The 22,855-nt window shown below is 42.5% G+C and overlaps 1 protein-coding gene across 2 annotated transcripts in view; it reads right to left on the bottom strand.

The window, feature by feature from the left end:
- Positions 1-18,564, bottom strand: part of LOC120056001 (afadin- and alpha-actinin-binding protein-like) — a 30,222-nt gene extending 11,658 nt beyond the window's left edge. The window contains exons 1-10 of one of the 2 annotated variants that reach the window (XM_039004117.1): positions 18,329-18,564; positions 12,034-12,152; positions 11,717-11,889; positions 11,265-11,477; positions 10,865-10,975; positions 10,491-10,626; positions 10,248-10,323; positions 10,032-10,119; positions 8,976-9,147; positions 4,631-4,770 (exon numbers count right to left, since the gene is read on the bottom strand). In XM_039004117.1, coding sequence (XP_038860045.1) covers positions 4,631-4,770; positions 8,976-9,147; positions 10,032-10,119; positions 10,248-10,323; positions 10,491-10,626; positions 10,865-10,975; positions 11,265-11,477; positions 11,717-11,889; positions 12,034-12,076 — 1,152 coding nt within the window. In that variant the 5' untranslated portion in view covers positions 12,077-12,152; positions 18,329-18,564. Of the gene's footprint in view, positions 1-4,630; positions 4,771-8,975; positions 9,148-9,899; positions 10,120-10,247; positions 10,324-10,490; positions 10,627-10,864; positions 10,976-11,264; positions 11,478-11,716; positions 11,890-12,033; positions 12,153-18,328 lie in introns of both variants that reach the window. The other variant, XM_039004116.1, reaches the window with a different exon arrangement.
- Positions 18,565-22,855: the final 4,291 nt, after the last annotated feature.

The following is a 22,855-nucleotide window of genomic DNA, read 5'->3' as shown; positions in this document are numbered from 1 at the left end:
TGGATCAAAATTATTGTTAATTAAAACCATCACCCCTTTTGAATTTCTTTGCCCATGGGAGAAATATATTTTGCCCCCCCAGTTCTTTTTCCACAAAACTTCATCTAAAACTGTTGAATGGGTTTCCTGTAAACAATAGATATTATAATCCTTCTCTTTTAGCCAGGTAAATACTGATCGTCTTTTCTTATTATCTGCTAAGCCATTACAATTGTAACTGGCTATACTTATTTCACCACTTACCATAATGAGACACACCTTTCATTCTTTTAATCAGAATATATTTTTGTAAACGTACTATTAAAAAGTAACATAATGATTGAGTGTCTATATAGTTGTACCATGATATTTGCATTTCTACTAAGTAAACCTCCAATTGGTCCCTACTATTCCACCCGCTAAAAGGCCTCATCTCGAGATGGCTTGTCATCCCAATGCCCGGTAGACCACCCTCGACCCCCTGTATCCCATAGCCCTGAACTGACTGGGATCCATTCTTTGAAAAGAGCATACAGTGCCATTTACCGAATTGAAGAAGATCAATTACCATATGCATTTCCATTGCCCTCACCTCGATTTGTATTATATATATATCTGTGGATCATCCTCTATTGTCCCTAACATCTTTTACTTCTTCCTTCGCAACAGTTGTGGGATACACACATACACCCACACACACTCAGCCCTTACCCCCACACAACCATAAGCTCACTTTCTCAACAATTGCACCATCCCAGAGCCCAACTCAAGATGGGTCATGATTTACAAATGCACTTGCAGTTGCAGCTGCATGAGAAGGCCTGCAAGACCGCACAAAAAATTAGCAAAAATTGAGAGATTTATTTACCATTGTTATATCCTAGATAATGGAGGTCAAATGTACACCTTATTCCTGAAACACCCACAATACGGCCACCCGTCATGACCATGTCCCCACGCATCTCCATGCAGTCCGACTTTGATTTTGTGCCGCCAGGGCCACAATAATATACCCCCTCTCTGAATGTCCGAGTGTGACCCCCTCCCCATGGGTTACTGCAGCTAGTGTTGCCAGCACTGCCACTGCCTGGGTGGGGGCACCCCACCGGAATCCCCACCGGCTAGGTACAAGGTCGTCAAGGTTCTCATTAGCAGCTTTGAGAATTTCCTTGTATATTATGCTCTCCCTTTATGGGGCTTTGGCTTTGCAGGACCAACCCTGCCAAGCAGGCTCAGAATCTTGAGGGGGCAGTGCTGCTCTTGGTCTCTGACCTCATTTTAGCTGCATACAGACCGCTTACAGCGGGCACATAAAACAGTTAGGGACTTCTCCTTAGTATCTGGGTCATTCAGGTGGGTGTCTAGGGTATAGTGCCATGGACCGTACCATTAAAATAGGATAATAAATAATTAGATATAATTTATAAAAAAATAAATAAAAAATGTAGTTCTCCATGATAGGACAATAAATAAATAAGACGTATAATTCATTATAAAGGTATATCCATCATCTGAACATTGAAAGCCCTCTCATACCCGGCTCACAGCAATACATTGGCTCTGGGATATGCAACCATTTCATTACTCACTCATTCAACTTTCCAAACATAACAAATAAAATAAAAAATAAACACAAACCATACCATCCACACATACTGTGCCTTCTGTTTACTTAGTTTTTATCTTCACTATGTTGAATTAGTGCTTGTGTGTTCAATTAGTTATATGTGAAGATTTATAGAAAAGCTATATTTTTTATTGTATTGTTACAATCAGTAACCGGGCTTGAATTGTGTTTATTTCCCTCGTCTATGAGAACTTTGTAATTTTTAAAATAACCATGGAGTAGTCTTTGTGTCTCTGAACAACTGGTTATCAATATATAGTTTATCAACGACGAGAGCTACTCGTTTCGCTTTTAATCTATTTTCTTTGAAAATTGGATACAGAACTTTGCGCCGTTCTGCAATTTCCTTCGGAAACTGATCATTCATGCCAATTTTGGTCCCAGCAAGTCTTTTACCCAGGCTTTTAACCATTATTTTATCTTTAAATGAAGCAAATTTGGCAACGATTGGGCGTTCGTACCTCTGCCCTCTCTGTCCGAAGCGGTGAACGCGTTCAAGTTGGATTTTGTCGATAACTTCGCGTGGAATCTGAAGCGCTGTAAGGAGGAACTCTCTAACTATAGATTCAGGAACTTCTCCTTCTTTTTCTTGGATACCTGTAAGTACCAAATTTTCTCTCATGGATCTAGTTTGTATGTCTAGTAAGGTTTCCTTCAGAACGGTGTTCTCCTTTTTAATTCCATTCATTTCGGTTTCAATTTTATTGACTGTCCCTTTTAGCGCGTGTGTTTGCTTCTCCAATGTCGCAGCTTTTTCATCACTCATCTCTAGGCTTGCCTTCAACTCTTTTATATCCTTACTAACTAATTCAAGTATACCCAGTTTGTCATTTATTGATTTTAACAGATCGGTTTCGACCTTTACCATTCCCGGTGGTGAGAATATTAAGTCATCAGTGTCTGTAGAAGAGTCACGTTTTCGTTTTGTAATCGGTTCCCCTGTCTTACTCTCCGTCATGTTTGGTTGTTGCCTGTTTTCGTAATATTTGTCGATAAATGTCTCTAGTTTTAGGATTTGTTTTGTGTTATTGTCCAGATTGAAGGTTATCTCTCACCAGATTAAGTAGTGCTAATATTTTAGTCTAATTTAGCAGATATTTCGAATATTATGTTTTATCTTGAGGTGCTCTACATAAATCCCTTCAGTCCGCCATTACCCTTACGTTACCTTTACGTCATACGTCAGCTCTTCTCTAGGGAAGGGGTGTTGACTTGTGTCGCGGCTGATTACGGTTTTACTGCTAACCTACAAAGCATTACCTATCTTTCCGATTTGGTCCTGCCGTACATACCTACACGTACGCTACGGTCACAAGACGCAGGCCTCCTAATTGTACCTAGAATTTCTAAGCAAACAGCTGGAGGCAGGACTTTCTCCTATAGAGCTCCATTTTCATGGAATGGTCTGCCTACCCATGTGAGAGACGCAGACTCAGTCTCAACCTTTAAGTCTTTATTGAAGACTCATCTCTTCAGTAGGTCCTATGATTGAGTGTAGTCTGGCCCAGGAGTGTGAAGGTGAACGTAAAGGCACTGGAGCAACGAACCACCCTTGCTGTCTCTGCCTGGCCGGTTCCCCTCTCTCCACTGGGATTCTCTGCCTCAAACCCTATTACAGGGGCTGAGTCACTGGCTTACTGGTGCTCTTCCATGCCATCCCTAGGAGGGGTGCATCACTTGAGTGGGTTGAGTCACTGACGCGATCTTCCTGTCCGGGTTGGCACCCCCCTTGGGTTGTGCCGTGGGGGAGATCTTTGTGGGCTATACTCGGCCTTGTCTCAGGATGGTAAGTTGGTGGTTGGAGATATCCCTGTGGGGGCTGTGCTTTGGCAAAGTGGGTGGGGTAATATCCTGCCTGTGTCTCCTGACCCCTCCTGTCTCAGCCTCCAGTATTTATGCTGCAGTAGTTTGTGTCGGGGGGCTAGGGTCAGTCTGTTATATCTGGAGTATTTCTCCTGTCTTATCCGGTGTCCTGTGTTAATTTAAGTATGCTCTCTCTAATTCGCTCTCTCTCTGAGGACCTGAGCCCTAGGACCATGCCTCAGGACTATCTGGCCTGATGACTCCTTGCTGTCCCCAGTCCACCTGGTCGTGCTGCTGTTCCAGTTTCAACTTTTCTGCCTGCGGTTATGGAACCCTGACCTGTTCACCGGACGTGCTACCTGTCACAGACCTGCTGTTTTCAACTCTAGAGACAGCAGGAGCGGTAGAGATACTCAATGATCGGCTATGAAAAGCCAACTGACATTTACTCCTGAGGTGCTGACCTGTTGCACCCTCGACAACCACTGTGATTATTATTATTATTTGACCCTGCTGGTCTCTATGAACATTTGAATATCTTGGCCATGTTCTGTTATAATCGCCACCCACCACAGCCAAAAGAGGACTGGCCACCCCTCAGCCTGGTTCCTCTCTAGGTTTCTTCCTAGGTTCTGGCCTTTCTTGGGTGTTTTTCCTAGCCACCGTGCTTCTACACCTTCATTGCTTGCTGTTTGGGGTTTTAGGCTGGGTTTCTGTACAGCATTTTGTGACATCAGCTGATAATAGCTTTATAAATACATTTGATTGAAATTTGATTTTAGTTGCAAAAATGTTTGGACTAATTATTACACCCCATGTACATCAATGGTTCAAAGTTGGCCTTAGTGGGAATGACCATATAATTCCATGGGAGTGACCTTACCGAGTAAAGTATGTCATCATTTAAATTTTAGCGAATGACACGACTGCAAGGTGTGGCTCTGTGCTTGTGGTGTGCTAGCGTACAGGGGAGGGTTAGGGGGAAGGGGTTGTGGGAGATGATTGGTTGGTAGATTAAGCCAATGCATATGCACCAGGACGTTCTACCGCCCTTTCTGTATTCGCTAACAAAGGCCAAGTTCGACGCGTTGGTCCACCAGACCCTTCACGCATTTGGTCGGAAGTGTCTGGGAACAAGATTAGTAAGGCTCAAATTCAAGGCAATAAAACAGATCTACTATAGATATTTGTAGCTCGGTTTGAAAAGAGAGCCTTACTAACCTGTAGGAGCTGCTGCTGGGTCTGGATGAAATCTTTACACTGCTGGACCTCCAGTCTCATCCTCCCCATCTCCTCCTCATGGATCTGTCTGGGGACCAGCTCTTTACCAGCACGCTGCTGGCTCTGCTGCACCAGGGAGGCTGATGACACAACACATTCTGATCAATGGTGAAGAAATATAGAATGTTTTGGCAGCAGAATAGTTTCAAATGCAGCAGTACTGGTAGTGATTTTAAATTGATTGTCATGTACAGTACCTACATGTAAGAATATTTTGAAGATAAATACACAATGCAGAGGACGACAGGTCAAGAGTACTAACGATCAATGGAAACAGTAGTTTTTCCTGTAATAGGGAATTAATGATCAATGGGTCAGAGACGTGAGGAATTTGTCAAGGCAGTGAGCCTGAAACAGGATACTTGTTATTTGGCCATTGGCCCAGTTTTATTGCAAGAAATTCTAATTGGTCAACCACAGGTTAGGGTTATAAAACTACATCGTGTCCCTTTGTTCTGTGCAGAGAATCACTGAGGACAGATCTATGATTTATCCTCTTTGAATAAACCAATTTTTCTCCCCCTGATTTGCTTTGGGGTCTGTTATTGAAAAGTAACATCAACTGCTAACACTTGGTGCCTTGACGCGGATGAATTGGTCTTGAACACAGAAAAACTCAACTGTGTGTGTTTATCCAGGGAAAGAGAGGGCTGAGCACAACCAATGGGATTCAACTCTTAATCTCCTGATTGACTAACATATTGCTGGGTGAGTCTAGACCGATATCATTTAAAAGAACCAAATCAGGTTAAAATTAGTGCATGCAATGAGTGATACGCATCTGTGATGTACAAGGTTTGGGTCCTTTGCTCTCACAGGTTTATTAAATCTCCATTTTGGGATTCAAGTCCTCTATTAAAAAGGTTTGAGTCCTTTTTGTGAACCCTTTTTGCATAGAAGTGAGTTGCTAGTTGAGTAGCAATTTTTACACATGTGGGTAATGTAAGACTTCTACAATGTTTTGAAGTGAACAAGTTTTATGGGTAACCAGGCCCTACAGAAACAATGTGTTCTAGAAGGAAGTTTGAGTCCAAAGGGTTAAATAAATACAGTTGAAGTCAGAAGCTTACATACACCTTAACTGAGTTTAAATGCAATTGGCTTTCACAATTCCTGACATTTAATCCTATTAAAAATGTCTCATCTTAGGATCACCACTTAATTTTAAGAATGTGAAATGTCAGAATAATAGTAGAGAGAATTATTTATTTCAGCTTTTATTTATTTCAACACATTCCCAGTGGGTTAGAGGTTTACATACACTCAATTAGTATTTGGTAGCGTTGCCTTTAAATTGTTTAACTTGGGTCAAATGTTTTGGGAAGCCTTCCACAAGCTTCCCACAATAAGTTGGGTGAATTTTGGCCCATTCCTCCTGACAGAGCTGGTGTAACTGAGCCAGGGTTGTAGGCCTCCTTGCTCGCACACACTTTTTTAGTTCTGCCCACAAATTTTCTATAGGATGGAGGTCAGGGCTTTGTGATGGCCACTCCATTACCTTGGCTTTGTTGTCCTTAAGCCATTTTGCCACAACTTTGGAAGTACGCTTGGGGTCATTGTCCATTTGGAAGACCCATTTGCAACCAAGCTTTAACTTCCTGACTGATGTCTTGATGTTGATTCAATATATCCACAATGTGGATATACCTCATGATGCCATCTATTTTGTGAAGTGCACCAGTCCCTCCTGCAGCAAAGCACCCCCACAACATGATGCTGCCCCGTGCTCCGTGCTTCATGGTTGGGATGGCGTTCTTCGGCTTGCAAGCTTCCCCCTTTTTCCTCCAAACATAATGATGGTCATTATGGCCAAACAGTTCTATTTTTGTTTCATCAGACCAGAGGACATTTCTCCAAAAAGTACAATCTTTGTCCCCATCTGCAGTTGCAAACCGTAGTGTGGCTTTTTTATGGCGGTTTTTGAGCAGTGGCTTCTTCCTTGCTGAGCGGCCTTTCAGGTTATGTCGATATAGGACTCGTTTTACTGTGGATATAGATACTTTTGTACCTTTTTCCTACAGCATTTTCACAAGGTCCTTTGCTGTTGTTCTGGGATTGATTTGCACTTTTCCCACCAAAGTATGTTAATCTCTAGGAGACAGAACGAGTCTCCTTCCTGAGCGGTATGACGGCTGCGTAATCCCATGGTGTTTATACTTGCGTACTATTGTTTGTACAGATGAACGTGGTACCTTCAGGCATTTGTAAATTGCTCCCAAGGATGAACCAGACTTGTGGAAGTCCACCATTTTTTTGAGGTCTTGGCTGATTTCTTTTGATTTTCCCATGGTGTCAAGCAAAGAGGCACTGAGTTTGAAGGTAGGCCTTGAAATACATCCACAGGTACACCTCCAATTGACTCAAATTATGTCAATTAGCCTATCAGAAGCTTCTAAAGCCATGGCATCATTTTCTGGAATTTTACAAGCTGTTTAAAGTCAATTTAGTGTATGTAAACTTCTGACCCACTGGAATTATGATACAGTGAAATAATCTGTCTAAACAATTGTTGGAAAAATGACTTGTGTCATGCACAAAGTAGATGTCCTTACCAACTTGCCAAAACTATAGTTTGTTAACAAGAAATGTGTGGAGTGGTTGAAAAACAAGTTAATGACTCCAACCTAAGTGTATGTAAACTTCCGACTTCAACTGTATATAACCATAGAGATGTATAATATATAACCATAGAGATGTATAATATATATCTTTTGAAGTTAATGTAATGCCATTTTTAAGTGCGAAAACCACTGGAGAAGGGCAGAACAGCTCCTCCGGATGTGAGCATGAAAAATATGTTAAAGTCACGGTCTAGTGATATGAAGAACCATTTCAAAGTAGAGAAGTGTAGGCAAGCAATAAAGAAATATTCTGTCATTGTTGACAAAGATGGAATCTGTCTGATATACAAAAAGCTTGGGGAAAATAATACAGAGAACGTCTAACTCGTTGACAAAAACAAGATGGTCTAACTCTATTAGCCGAAGTAAGGAAGCGGGATGAGAAATGTCTTGATAAGCGTGATAGGACATTGGAGAGATACAGATAGTTTGAGGGCTCTTTGTGAACAGATAAAAACCGTAAAAAAGGAATTCAACAATTACAGGCGAGGGTTGTAAAAGCAGACTTGGCCCCCTCCTGTGGACCCTTTGTTCCATCAATCTATCCTCAGGCTGAGTTGCGCAAGGATTATCGGGTTTCAAGCATCTGGTCAGCACTGCCTGGCTTTGAGTCAACAGATTCTGACAGAATTGACAAAAGATGTCTTAGGCCAACACACAGGCTGTAAAAAGTAGTAAAGACAAACAGCCAGTGACCGTAATCACACATAAATCAGCATCTCCAAAACAGTTGGATGAATGGTCAAATACTTTGGAGCATCTACGAGACGTGGGTACGAAAACATGGGACCATTTGAAGCGTTGTAAGAAACTCTACATCCTTATCATGGGTTACAGTTAATAGTTGATACCAGCTGGTAACTTTTAAAGGACTTTGTGAATGATTACCTTGTCAATAGGACAATTGAATATTGTCTTGCAGACATTTATTTTGTGAGTTCTCCTAATACAGGATGTGGTAGGAATCGTAAGAGACATCATTACACCTGTTAATACTTATTTTCTATAACCTTGTTTGAAATCCATTTCTTATTGTAACAAGAAGTAAAATATGCCCTTTGTGTTTGTGTTTAATGTGAATGATTTTATGCTTACTGCTGTTTTTTATACTGCCTATTTTTTTTCATGTTTTCTAAAAATACATTTTAAGTATATTTCTTTTTAAAAATGGTCTGGGGGAGTAAGAATATTTCAAAGATAAATACACAGAGGACTAAAAGTCAATAGAGTACTAACGATCAATGGAAAGTGTTTTTTCTGTAATAGGGAATTAATGATCAATGGGTCAGAGACATGGGAGGAATTTGTCAAGACAGTGAGCCTGAAACCGGGTACTTATTTGGCCATTGGCCCAGTTTTATTGTAAGGAATTATAATTGGTCAACCACAGGCTAGGGTTGGGTTATGAAACTACATCCTGTCGCTTTGTTCTGTGGAGAGAATCACTGAGGACAGGGGAGAATGAAAATCTACCTCTCAGCATAACATCTATGATTTGTCCTCTTTGAATAAACCCATTTTTCTCCCCCTGATTTGCTGTGTTATTGAAGAGTAACATCAACTGCTAACATACACCAGTTAATTCCCAGAGAAAACCATTGATAACCACTGAGTTAGATTTATTGTCAACTTCTTTGGTAATATGGGTGATGTGATGTCTGTACCCTGGCTGTCCAGTCTCTCCATGTGGCTCTTCAGTCTCCTCCATTGCTGCCGGATGCTATTGGTCAGCTGCTCCCGGGCGTGCTCACAGGATTGTTCCCTGGCGTGGTCACATGACTGGTCCAGGGTCTCTCTACTGCAGTCGCCAACCTCCTTATCCCTGTCTGAGCCGGCCTGAAGGCACAACAATGATCACTTCACCAAAGTTAACCAGATGTCATTCCCATACGTAATGTAAAGTGCTTAGAGATCTTGTGATAGGCACTACATAACCGAAGTCAAGATTAACATTTGTAAGAGTATTATCAAAATGTATTAGGTCTTGCATCTACAGTGAGCTCCAAAAGTATTGGGACAGCGATACATCTTATTGTTTTGGCTCTGTACTCCAACACTTTGGATTTGAAATTATACAACGACTATAAGGTTCAAGTGCAGACAGTTTTAATTAGAGTTTTTTTTCTTCATACTGGTGAACCATTTAGAAATTACAACACTATGTACAAATTCCATCTTAGGGGACTAAAATAATTTGGACAAATAACATATATTTATATTAAAAGTAGTCAAAAGTTTAGTATTTGTTCCCAAATTCCTAGCACGCAATGATTAGATGAAGATTGTCACTCTACAAACTTGTTGGATGCATTTGCTGTTTGTTTTGGTTGTGTTTCATATTATTTTGTGCCCAATAGAAATGAATGGAAAATAATGTAGTGTCATTGGATTCCCTTTTATTGTAAATAAGAATAGAATGTTTCTAAACAATTCTACATTCATGTGGATGCTACCATGATAATTACTTTCTCAATCATTATTCCAAGATGAATTCCGTAATCATGGTAACATCCACAATAATGTAGAAGTTTAGAAACATTCTATTCTTATTTAAAATGTGTCACTGTCCCAATACTTTTGGAGCTCACTGTACTGTCACGTAGGGGACTTCTGGTACTCAGTTCTAGGCTGTCTTCCACATGGTCTCTGAAGCTGGAGCATGGTTTCCTAGGACTAAGACTCAGAATAGACACCATCTCCCGCTTCATCTGCTGCAGCACCTTCTTCAGCTCAACGTTCTCCAGCATCAGGGCTCTATGACGAACCTCATAGTCACTCAGCAGGGACTTGTACATCTCCCCCTCATGTCTACAATAATGGCAAATAAACACACACCCATAAAAGTGGCTTCTCCAAAGCCATGTAGGATTGGTTGCATCAAGAGTTGATGAATGCACTTAAAAACAGACATGGTTCAGTTTGATGAGTATTGCTACCTGGCCTCGACCTTTCCAGTCTTCCATTGGCTTCTCTTCCCATCAGCCCGTCCCAAGTAGTTCAATACGTCAATCGCTAGTAGAGATAAAAGAAAATTAGGGACTTTTTATAAAGACATAAATCGTTTTTCATGGACGTTTTTAATTTTTTAAGATACTTGGTTGCAAAGATTCACATTTACAACAACCTTTGAAATAAAGAAGAGGAAACTATGTCTTGAGAACATGGTCCAGCACCCCTACCGAGTTTCTTATCCCTCTTTTCCACCAGTAGCTGGTTGAGGCGTTCTTTGAGTTTGGTGCTCTCCCTCTCCTTCCTCTTGGCATCATGGCTGTACTGAGAGGCTCGGCTGGCGATGATGCTCTGGAGCTTCTGCTCCTGGGGTGTGTTCAATAGGGAGAAAACATTTTGAAACGGGGAAGAACTACCTGAACTTGTCCAACATGAACACAATTTTTCTGTTGCATAATGCTTTGCTACGGTGTGCCCTGCTGAACACGACCCTGGTTTGACAGGCTCACACACACCGAATCTACATTTCCCATGGATGATTGCAGTTACAAGCATATCATTAAATATACAGTGTAATGATTAACAATTTTATTACAAAGTCTACCTCATCTTTTTCGGTTTTAAGGCAGTTCTGCAGAGTCTTGATTTTGAGTTGCAGCTGCCTCTCTGCCTCGTGCAGTCCCGACGTCTCTCTTTTAGAGAGCTCCAGCTGATCCTGGGAACAAACACAAATGTACATGTAATGTCAACATTATATAGTCTAGTGTATGCGAATGTGCTCACCTTGACTAAGACTATAAGTTCTCCTATAAGCGGTAAGCAAGCACCTTTCACCCAAGGACAATGTACTGTACATAGGAAACGTAGTAAAATGAGTGTCAGTGTTGTTGTGGTAAACCCCCGTCTCAGTGTTTCTCCTATCATTCTATAGGCGCCCCAACCTAGCTTTCTATTGACAATATGCACCCTGTCTGGAAAGCGATGTATGGGAAAGACTGCCTGACCTTGAGTCTGGAGTTGGTGATCTGCAGGTGTTCCAGGGCGCTGGAGCTCTTAAGACTCTCCGCCTCCTGCTCCTGCCGGCTGCGTTGGCTGCGGCGCTGCATCTGGAGCAGCTCATACATGCCGTTCAGGGCTGGCACAGTGTTCAGCCCCCCGCTTACCTCTGGTGAGCTGGCCTCAATACATGCAGAGGAGAACCCCAGAGAGTCCATCTCCTGTACAAGGCCCCAAAAAGAGGGCAGACAAATAGGTTGGCACTCAGAGGATTCAGTGCATGAGATAAATGAAGCTTCAGATACACAAAACCTCAAATCAAGTAGTGAAGAAGAATAGTGATACCTGGCTATATAAACAAGCAAGCAGCACATTATACAATGCTACCTTCACAGAGTATTGGGAAAGTATTGATATTCTAAATGTAACCTAAATAATAGCCATTTCAATGGTGCAGTACCTGATTGATGTAAGAGATACACCGGGGAACATTGTCCTCAGTGCAGAAGGCACTTAACACATTGTAGGAACTCTTGGACAGTGGCATGGTGGAGGAGTGCATTGTAGGAAGTTTGTTATGATGCCACGAGGGGGACATCGTCATTCTTGCTATGCCGGAGAGCTCATGGTTTTCTAAAAATAGTAGGGAAATGGAGAGAACAACCAATTGATACATTAAGAGTTGACTCAGACTGGCTGACTAAGAGGTTTAAAGAAAAATGCATCCCATAAAATCAACAATTTCCCCCCCCAGAGACACCATTTGAATTAACTTACCTATTGATGGCTCTATAGTTGCTGTAGTCCACCAGTCTTCCATGCCAACACAGCGTCAAGATAGTAGGGAGATGATCTGAGAGAGACCAACTGGAGGCATCCCTCACTGGAACAGAATCCTGAAATAGAGCATCAAGCAGCAAGCCAATGATATAAGCGTCTAATGCAGGATAATCTGGGTCGATTCTTCAACACCATGCAGGATTAACCGTCATCTGTGTGACGTGCCAGCATGGGACAGGCTTTCAGGCCTTGGCTGTTACACTGGACTGTAGTAGAGTGATACTTTGAGCTTGAGTAAAGAGGGTTTGCATGTTAACTCAATCAAATTTTATTCGTCACATACACATGGTTAGCAGATGTTAATGCGAGTGTAGCGAAATGCTTGTGCTTCTAGTTCCGACCATGCAGTAATATCTAACAATTTCACAACAACTACCTTATATACACACACACACACACGTAAAGGAATGAATAAGAATATGTACATAAAAGTATATGAATGAGCAACGGCCGAACAGCATAAGCAAGATGCAGTAGATGGTATAGAGTACAGTATATACATATGAGATGAGTAATGTAGGGTATGTAAACATTATATAAAGTGGCATTGTTTAAAGTGGCTAGTGATACATTTATTACATACATTTTTTCATTATTAAAGTGGCTAGAGATGAGTCAGTATGTTGGCAGCAGCCACTCAATGTTAGTGATGGCTGTTTAACAGTCTGATGGCCTTGAGATAGAAGCTGTTTTTCAGTCTCTCGGTCCCTGCTTTGATGCACCTGTACTGACCTCGCCTTCTGGATGATAGCGGGGTGAACAGGCAGTGGCTCGGGTGGTTGTTGTCTCTGATGATCTTTTTGGCCTTCCTGTGACATCGGGTGGTATAGGTGTCCTGGAGGGCAGGTAGTTTGCCCCCAGTGATGCGTTGTGCAGACCTCACTACCCTCTGGAGAGCCTTACGGTTGTGGGCGGAGCAGTTGCCGTACCAGGCGGTGATACAGCCCGACAGGATGCTCTCGATTGTGCATCCATAAAAATTTGTGAGTGTTTTTGGTGACAAGCCAAATTTCTTCAGCCTCCTGAAGTTGATGAGGCGCTGCTGCGCCTTCTTCACCACGCTGTGGACCATTTCAGTTTGTCTGTGATGTGTACGCCGAGGAACTTAACTTCTCCACTACTGTCCCGTCGATGTGGATAGGGGGGTGCTCCCTCTGCTGTTTCCTTAAGTCCACAATCATCTCCTTTGTTTTGTTGACATTGAGTGTGAGGTTATTTTCCTGACACCACACTCCGAGGTCCCTCACCTCCTCCCTGTAGGCCATCTCATCATTGTTGGTAATCAAGCCTACCACTGTAGTGTCTTCTGCAAACTTGATGATTGAGTTGGAGGCGTGCGTGGCTACGCAGTCATGGGTGAACAGGGAGTACAGGAGAGGGCTGAGAATGCACCCTTGTGGGGCCCCAGTGTTGAGGATCAGTGGGGTGGAGATGTTGTTACCTACCCTCACCACCTGGGGGCGGCCCATCAGGAAGTCCAGGACGCAGTTGCACAGGGCGTGGTCAAGACCCAGGGTCTTTAGCTTAATAATTAGTTTGGAGGGTATTATGGTGTTAAATGCTGAGCGGTAGTCGATGAATAGCATTCTTACATAGGTATTCCTCTTGTCCAAATGGGTTAGGGCAGTGTGATTGCGATTGTGTCGTCTGTGGACCTATTAGGGCAGTAAGCAAATTGGAGTGGGTCTAGGGTGTCAGGTAGGGTGGAGGTGATATGGTCCTTGACTAGTCTCTAAAAGCACTTCATAATGACGGAAGTGAGTGCTACGGGGCGATAGTAATTTAGCTCAGTTACCTTCGCTTTCTTGGGAACAGGAACAATGGTGGCCCTCTTGAAGCATGTGGGAACAGCAGACTGGGATGAGGATTGATTGAATATGTCCGTAAACACACCAGCCAGCTGGTCTGCGCATGCTCTGAGGACCCGGCTGGGGATGCCGTCTGGGCCGGCAGCCTTGCGAGGGTTAACACGTTTAAGTGTTTTACTCACGTTGGCTGCAGTGAAGGAGAGCCCGCAGGTTTTGGTAGCGGGCCGTGTAAGTGGCACTGTATTGTCCTCAAAGCGAGCAAAGAAGTTGTTTAGTTTGTTTGAGAGCAAAATATCGTGGTCTGCGACGGGGCTGGTTTTCCTTTTGTAGTCCGTGATTGACTGTAGACCCTGCCACATACCTCGTGTCTGAGCCGTTGAATTGCGACTCTACTTTGTCTCTATACTTACGCTTAGCTTGTTTGATTGCCTTGCGGAGGGAATAGCTACACTGTTTGTATTCGGTCATGTTTCCAGTCACCTTGCCCTGATTAAAAGCAGTGGTTTGCACTTTCAGTTTTTTGCGAATGCTGCCATCAATCCACGGTTTCTGGTTGGGGAACATTTTAATAGACGCTGTGTGTACAACATCACCGATGCACTTGCTAATAAACTCGCTCACCGAATCAGCGTATTCATCAATGTTATTGTCCGACGCTATGCGGAACATATCCCAGTCCACGTGATCGAAGCAATTTTGAAGCGTAGAATCCGATTGGTCGGACCAGCGTTGAACAGACCCGAGCGCTTTCTGTTTTAGTTTCTGTCTATAGGCTGGGAGCAACAAAATGGAGTCGTGGTCAGATTTTCCAAAAGGAGGGAGGGGGAGGGCTTTATATGCGTCGCGGAAGTTAGAATAACAATGATCCAGGGTTTTGCCAGCCGGGGTTGCGCATTCAATATGCTGATAAAATTTAGGGAGCCTCGTTTTCAGATAAGCCTTGTTAAAATCCCCAGCAACAATAAATGCAGCCTCAGGATATGTGGTTTCCAGTTTACATAGTCAAATTAAGTTATTTCAGGGCCGTCGATGTGTCTGCTTGGGGGGGGATATACACGACTGATTATAATCGAAGAGAATTCTCTTGGTAGGTAATGCGGTCGGCATTTGATTGTGAGGAATTCTAGGTCAGGTGAACAAAAGGACTTGAGTTCCTGTATGTTGTTATGATCACACCATGTCTTTGTTAATCATAAGGCATACACCCCCGCCCTTCTTACCAGAGAGATGTTTGTTTCTGTCGGCGCGATGCGTGAAGAAGCCAGGTGGCTCTACCGACTCTGATAACGTATCCCGAGTGAGCCGTATTTCCGTGAAACAAAGAACGTTACAATCTCTGATGTCTCTCTGGAAGGCAACCCTTGCTCGGATTTAGTCTACCTTGTTGTCAAGAGACTGGACATCGGCGAGTAGTATGCTCGGGAGCGGTGTTGCGATGTGCCCATCTACGGAGAAGACTGCTCCGTCTGCGGCGCCGTTGTTTTGGGTCGCCGGCTGGGATCCGATCCATTGTCCTGGGTGGTGGACCAAGCAGAGGATCCGCTTCAGGAAAGTCATATTCCTGGTCGTAATGTTGGTGAGTTGACGTTGCTCTTATATCCAATAGTTCCTCCCGACTGTATGTAATAAAACCTAAGATTTCCTGGGGTAACAATGTAAGACATATACTGCATAGTTTCCTAGGAACGCGAAGCGAGGCGGCCATCTCTGGGCTAGTGTGTGACTGTATGCCAGAGGGAGGCTTTTAGGCACACACACACCTGTGTGATGTGTGCAAGGTTTAACAATGTCACGGAATTCAAAATGCTAAGATAGTTTGAAAAAAAAGGCTTTAACAATAGACAACTGCAGACACATTATTCAAGTGGGCCTCAGTATGATCCTTCCATTGGTCAGATCCCTTTGACTATAATATGATCCTAAGACTTTCCTGGTGCAACAAGCTGAATCACATTCTACACTCTCATAACTACACTTTAAAAATAGGCCCCTGGTACAGTTATTGTGCTCTGTTTAAACATGGTGTGCATTCCATTGTAGACTTAAGTATAGTAGACCGGACTGTTTTGATAGCCTTGGGCAACACGTGATCAGTGGCATGTATTTGTGGATGCCAAGGGAAACCCAGGCTTTCACAAATATTTGACCAATAAAAGTGTTTTCATAATTTTCCATCAATTAACAAGTGGCTGAATCTCACCAGAGAAATTAACCACACGAGGGAAACAGCACCCCTCTGTCTCAGTATGTGTAGCCTGTGTATCTAATGCTGTCTGGACAAAAAGAGTGACATTGCAGCTGTAGAATTTGATTGATTGATGCCAGCAAGCATTTGGCTTCCGTTGATACATTTTTAAAATAAAAGAATCAGCATTGAGCTGAGCTCAACTGTGGGTTGTCCGGGTGCAGCAAAACACCCCCCCCCCCAAGGGAGGACAGTTTGTATATGGTTTCACACCAATCAAATCCTAAGCAAAACATAATTTTAGTTTCTGGTCTACTTGTGTTGATATCCTAGGCTAGCCAGCATTTTAGCTAGCCTATGATTACAAAAATCGTACTGTATTACAAAGCCATAAACCGTCTTCACAACATGAGAGGATGGCATTGGCGTTCAACTAGTTTACAAGTAGGCACGCACACACACACACACAGAGACCAGTACCATGGACAGCCACATGATATTAGCAACAATGGACTGAATTGTTTTTGGTCTCAAAGTTTGTTTTCAGTGTACTAAACTAAGCATATATAACCTTGTTGATTTGATCATGTTTAAAGGTTTAAAGTTGAAATGGTGCTAAATTATTATTATTTTTAGTACAATTTCATTCAAACCTGGACGACGCCGGGCGAATTGTCCTCCGCCCTAAGGGACTCCCAATCACGGCCGGATGTGATACAGCCTGGATTCGAACCAGGTACTGAGATGCAGTGCCTTAGACCACTGCGCCACTCGGGAGCCCAATAGCAGAGGCTGTACCAAATTCCTTAAAATGATGTTGAGGCAGCTTATGGTAGAGAACATTAAATTATCTGGTAACAGCTCTGGTGGACATTCCTGCAGTCAGCAGGCCAATTGCACACTCCATCAAAACTTGAGACTTCTGTGGCATTGTGTTGTATGACAAAACTGCACATTTTAGGGTGGCCTTTAATTGTCCCCAGCACAAGGTGAAACTGTGTAATGATCATGCCACATCTGTCCGGTGGATGGATTATCTTGGCAAAGTAGAAATTCTCACTAACAGGGTTGTAAACAAATTTCAGCAAAACATTTTGAGAAATAAGTTTTTTATGCATATACAACATTTCTGGGATCTTTTATTTCAGCTCATGAGGATCAACACTACATGTGTTTATATTTTTGTTCATTGTATAACTATTTGTGACATACAATATTTGCTTTGGACTTCACAGAACAGATGTTGCTCGCCGGTTTTGTGATAAAACAAACATATTTGTTGAATTTATTCAACCACTCACTTATTTACATGCCTTATTGTTTATCACGGTGATGTATGTTCAAATGGGAGCAAACACAATTATCACAACATAGGTTGTAATATGGCTTTTATACTGGCTTGGCTTCCTCAGTGATTTTACCCACACACCGCTGCTACATGTGATAGCACGGAGAAGGTAAATCGAGCCACAGTGGCAGTAGCTATGTGGTGTCCTTATCCATTTAACCAGGCTGCATAGGTCTCTTATCTGCACTCACACTAACTCCCATTTAAGTTTTCCCTATGTCACGCTTTAACCAAAACAGGGGAGTTACAGAGCAACATCCACTCACTGTGCCTCCATCTGAATTTAGCTTTGGGACACAACCAATGATTTTGGACACAACATTGAGAGTCTGTATTAGGGAGTCCAACCAATACAGACTCCCGACGTTACGTCCCAAAATACATTTGAATCCAATAAGAGCAGGCAACTGACAAGAAGCAAACATTTTAGTGTTGACAATATCAGACATTGTGTGAGTATACAGTTATAGCCTAACGTTAGTATCAACACACCTAACTATATATTTTAATCATTGTATTGAGATGCTGCAAGTGAGATCAATACACAGGAGGCTCAGTTGAAAACGTAGTCACACTCGCATGTAAACACTTAGCGAGATAACGTTAACTAGCTAGCAAATTAAATTGGCGTTATCTAAAGTTTGATTAACGTTTGCTAAAAGTTAACTCTGTAAACTACTATTAACGTTCGCTAATCTGTTCCGTTGACGTTGTTGACCTGGCTGGTTTACCTAGCTAGACAGGTAGAAAACTACTACAGTATATATAGTTAACTGCTGGAGTACTAGTAGCTAGCTAGGTTTTGATGAAACGTTGCAAAATATTTGTGTAGCTAACTAGCTAGGACATGTCATGGCTGGATGCCGGCGTTAATTTAGTGTGGATACTCACTTGATTTCGGGTCCGACGTGGAGTGAGGGATTATATTGCTTAGCCTGCCTGCCAATTCAAGAAGGCTACAATAGTTCAATTTAAAAAAATAAGTGAAATCCGTCTCTATCTAGCTATAGTTAGCTAACTAAGTAGTTCTTAGTTCTTAACCATGAATACCAAATTAGCCCACATTGGCAAGGTAGATTGTTTTTAAAGTTGGCTTCAAAACAAACACCACCGTCATTGGCGGGCGCGTTGTCAAGCAACCAGTATCAGTCCACTGTATTGGATCCGTCGTTCCTCTGACGGACTATTTATCCAAAGGTTAGGGCTATCTGTGATCCTTGGGAAGTCCCTACCCTAAACCCTGACTTTAACCCCTACACTAACCATATAACCCTAACCTTAACCCGTCATTGTAAATAAGGCCGTCATTGTAAATAAGAATGTGTTCTTAACTGACTTGCCAAGTTAAATAAAATACAAAAAAATAAAAAATCCCTTACCTTTAACGTTTTAAATGTCAACTTCAATGGGGTGACGTCAGATTTGGACGTCCTACGGACATTTAGCAAATTATGAATGCTGTCAGGTGCATTTATCCTACCTATGAGTGATTATATATTATATATACAAAAGTATGTGGACACCCCTTCAAATGAGTGGATTCGGCTATTTCAGCTGTTGCTGACAGGCGTATAAAATGTAGTACACAGCCATGCAATCTCCAAACATTGGCAGTAGAATGGCCTTACATGAAGAGCTCTGTGACTTTCAACGTGGCACCGCCGTAGGATGGCATCTTTCCAACAAGTCAGTTAATTGAATTTCTGCTCTGCTAGAGTTGCCCCGGTAAACTGTAAGTGCTGTTATTGTGAAATGGAAACATCTAGGAGCAACAACAGCTCAGCTGCGAAGTGGTAGGCCACACAAACTCCCAGAACGGGACTGCCGAGTGCTGAAGCACGTAGCGGTATAAATCGTCTGTCCTCGGTTGCAACACTCACCACAGAGTTCCAAACGGCCTCTGGAAGCAACGTCAGCACAATAACTGTTTGTCGGGAGCTTCAAGAAATGGGTTTCCATGGCCGAGTAGCCGCACACAAGCTTAAGATTACCATGCGCAATGCCAAGCATAGGCTGGAGTGGTGTAAAGGCTCTGGAGCAGTGGTAACACGTTCTCTGGAGTGATGAATCCCGCTTCACCATCTGGGAGTCTGAGTGATGAATCTGGGTTTGGCGGATGCCAAGAGAACCCTACCAGCCCCAATGCATAGTGCCAACTGTTATATATGCACGCAGTCAATGTGCGTGCATATATTAAAACTCCAGATTCTTCTCCCTTTACCATATATATATATATATATATTTAAAGCTATCTATACCATATTATTATCCTCTCGTTCAGAACACTTGAGGCTATCAGAAAAATATACAAATTCATGAAATGGTGTGCTCTAGTACCTTTGTCGACCTATCGGTCTATGTCAAAGATGTAGTTGCCAGGAGAGATGCTGCGTTTCCTGTAGAATTCCTGAGGGTCAGAGGGGTGTACTCCCACTCTATCTTCTCATATGCATGGTTCCCTGCTGTCAGGTTCTGCAGGTTTATGAACTGAAAATAGGAAAATAGTGTATAGTGAGACATGATATGATTAACATATCATGCCCCAAGGGTCAATACTGGGGCCCCTCCTGTTCAGCCTGTACATTAATGATCTGCCTTCTGTCTGTACTGGGTCTGAAGTTCAAATGTATGCAGATTATACAGTGATATATGTGCATGCAAAGAGCAAACAACAAGCTGCACAAGAACTCACTACTGTAATGGTCCAGGTTACAAAGTGGCTCAGTGACTCGTGTTTGCATCACAATGTGCATGTTCTTCACAAAGAGGGCAACCGATGCTACTGAGCCAGATGTCTATGTGTCAGGGGAGAAGCTCCAGGTGGTATCTGATTTTAAGTACCTTGGCATCATACTTGATTCCAAGCTCTCTTTTAAAAAGCAGGTGAAAAGGGTCATTCAAATAACCAAATTCAACCTAGCTAATTTATGATTTATACGAAATTGTTTGACGACAGAGGTAGCAAAACTGTACCCCAAATCTTTGATACTCCCCCACTTAAACATACTGCTTGCCTAGTTGGGCCCAAGCTTGCTGTACAACATTAAAACCCATTCAGTCTGTCTACAAACAGGCTCTCTGTCACGACTTCCACCGAAGGTGGCTCCTCTCCCTGTTCGGGCGGTGCTTGGCGGTCGTCGTCGCCGCCCTACTAGCTGCCAACGGTCCATTTTTCCTTTTCGTTTGTGTCTGTCTGTTTTGTTTACACCTGTGTCCTATTAGTTGATTTCGGTGGGTTTATTAACCTCCGCTGCCTGCTAGTCTTTGTGCGGGATTGTTTTGCTGTGGTTACTTTGTTAGGGGTGCGTGTCTGCACCACGGGGATTTCTTTTCTCACGGCAGTTGTACGGTTTTGGAAGGTGGTTAGGAGTAGAGGTTTCTCCTCCGTGTGTAACGTTAGCGTTTATTTCCCTGTGTGTGGCGACCTCGTTTGGGCGTGTTCCCCCCCATGTTGTTGTTGAGTTGGGACTACTTAATAAACGATTGTGCCACTGGGACTTCCTTGCTCTCCTGCTCCTGATTCCTGCACCTCCCTCCTTATAGGAGGCACGTAACACTCTCAAAGTGCTTGATAGGAAGCCCAATAGCCATCATCACTGTTACACCCTCAGAAAGCATGAGCTCCTGAGTTGGGAAAATCTTGTGCAATACACCGACGCATGTCTTGTATTCAAGATCCTAAATGGCCTGGCTCCCCATCCACTCAGTACTGTTGTTAAACAGAAAACCCAAACATATGGCAGCAGCTCCACAAGGTCTGCCATGAGAGGTGACTGTATAGTTCCCTTAAGGAAAAGCACCTTTAGTCAATCTGCTTTCTCTGTGAGAGCTTCCCATGTCTGGAACACACTGCCATCAGACACACGTAACTGCACCATCTATCACACTTTCACAAAAAACATGAAGACATGGCTAAAGGCCAATCAGATTTGTGAACATAATCCCTAGCTGTGTATTGCCGCTTTCCATGTCTGTAGCTTGTGAGGTGTGGAAACACTTTGTTGCTTTTATGGATTTTGTCTTGTTGCTTTTTGTGCTATGTTGTTCTGTCTGCATGCTATGTCTTGCTTGTCCTATGTTGCTCTGTGTGTGCTCACTGCTCATTGATTGTCTGTCCCTGTAAAAATAAAAAAATAAAAAATAAACTCAAGTCAACATATACAAACATGTTCTTGGCCAGATTTGTTTTAGGTGATGCAAATGAGGAAACGTACTATGTTGTGTTCATTTAATTTCTGCTCTGCTAGAGCTGCCCCTGTAAACTGTAAGTGCTGTTATTCAGAAATGGAAACATCTAGGAGCAACAGCAGTTCAGCTGCGAAGTGGTAGGCCACACAAACTCACAGAACGGGACTGCTGAGTGCTGAATTCTGACCTTGGTTGCAACACTCACCACAGAGTTCCAAACTGCCTCTGGGTGCATATTTTACAGTTTCACTATAAACAACACTATAAACAACACCTTGCTCCACTGTTTGATAGGTCCCACATGACTGTGTAATTGATGTAGATGACACATTGGTGAATAAACTACAGTATGCTTTAAATACTGCACTGTAATCTGCAGAAGACAATTAATCTACACTGGCAGTCAACGAATAGTGGGAAATACTTCACTGGCTTTAGGTAAATTGAAGTCTACATTACGCTATCGATGATGCAATAGAGGTGGTCATATACATCTGTTTTGGTGTACATGGCATATCTGTCCACAGGCTGATCCTTATGTTCTTTCAAGAAGAGGTGTTTAAACACCATCAGGTTTTCCTCTTTGAAGGTCTCCATCATCTCGTTACTCAATCCAAAAGATGCAGAGGAAAACAAACATGTAATAGATACATAAATGAATTCTGCATAACACAAACCATTTCAGATTATATTTGATTAAAAAAAAATATATATATACATGCTCATTCTAGGAACATCCATAATAGTGAAATCCCACTTTATTGCCTCACAGTTTTAAGTTTGAATTTTGTATTTCACATGCACAAGTACAGTGAAATGGCTTTCTTGGAAGCTTTAACCCCAACAATGCAGTAATCAATAACAATGTAGTACTAAAAATAACAAGGTAGAACAAAAACACACAAGTTATAAAAATAAGAGTAAGAAGAACAGGATAAAGTAAGTAAGCATACTATATACAAGGTCAGTTCCAGTACCATATTTACAATGAGCAGGGATACTGGATCAATAGAGGTAGATATGTATAGGGGTAAGGTGACTAGGCATCAGGATATATAATAAACAGAGTAGCAGCAGCGCATATGAAGATTGTATGGGAGTGGGTGTGTCAGTATAAATGTATGTGGATATTATATGTGTGTGAGCAAATGGTTGTGTGAGTTTTTGTATGTGTGTTGGAATATCAGTGTGTGTAGTGTGTAGGGCCCTGTGAGTGTGCATAGAGACAGT

The sequence above is a fragment of the Salvelinus namaycush genome, chromosome 11, assembly GCF_016432855.1.
Source record: "Salvelinus namaycush isolate Seneca chromosome 11, SaNama_1.0, whole genome shotgun sequence".
NCBI classification, from domain to species: domain Eukaryota; kingdom Metazoa; phylum Chordata; class Actinopteri; order Salmoniformes; family Salmonidae; genus Salvelinus; species Salvelinus namaycush.
Note: the sequence above shows the minus strand (reverse complement) of the source record. Positions and strands in the feature narration are given on the sequence as shown.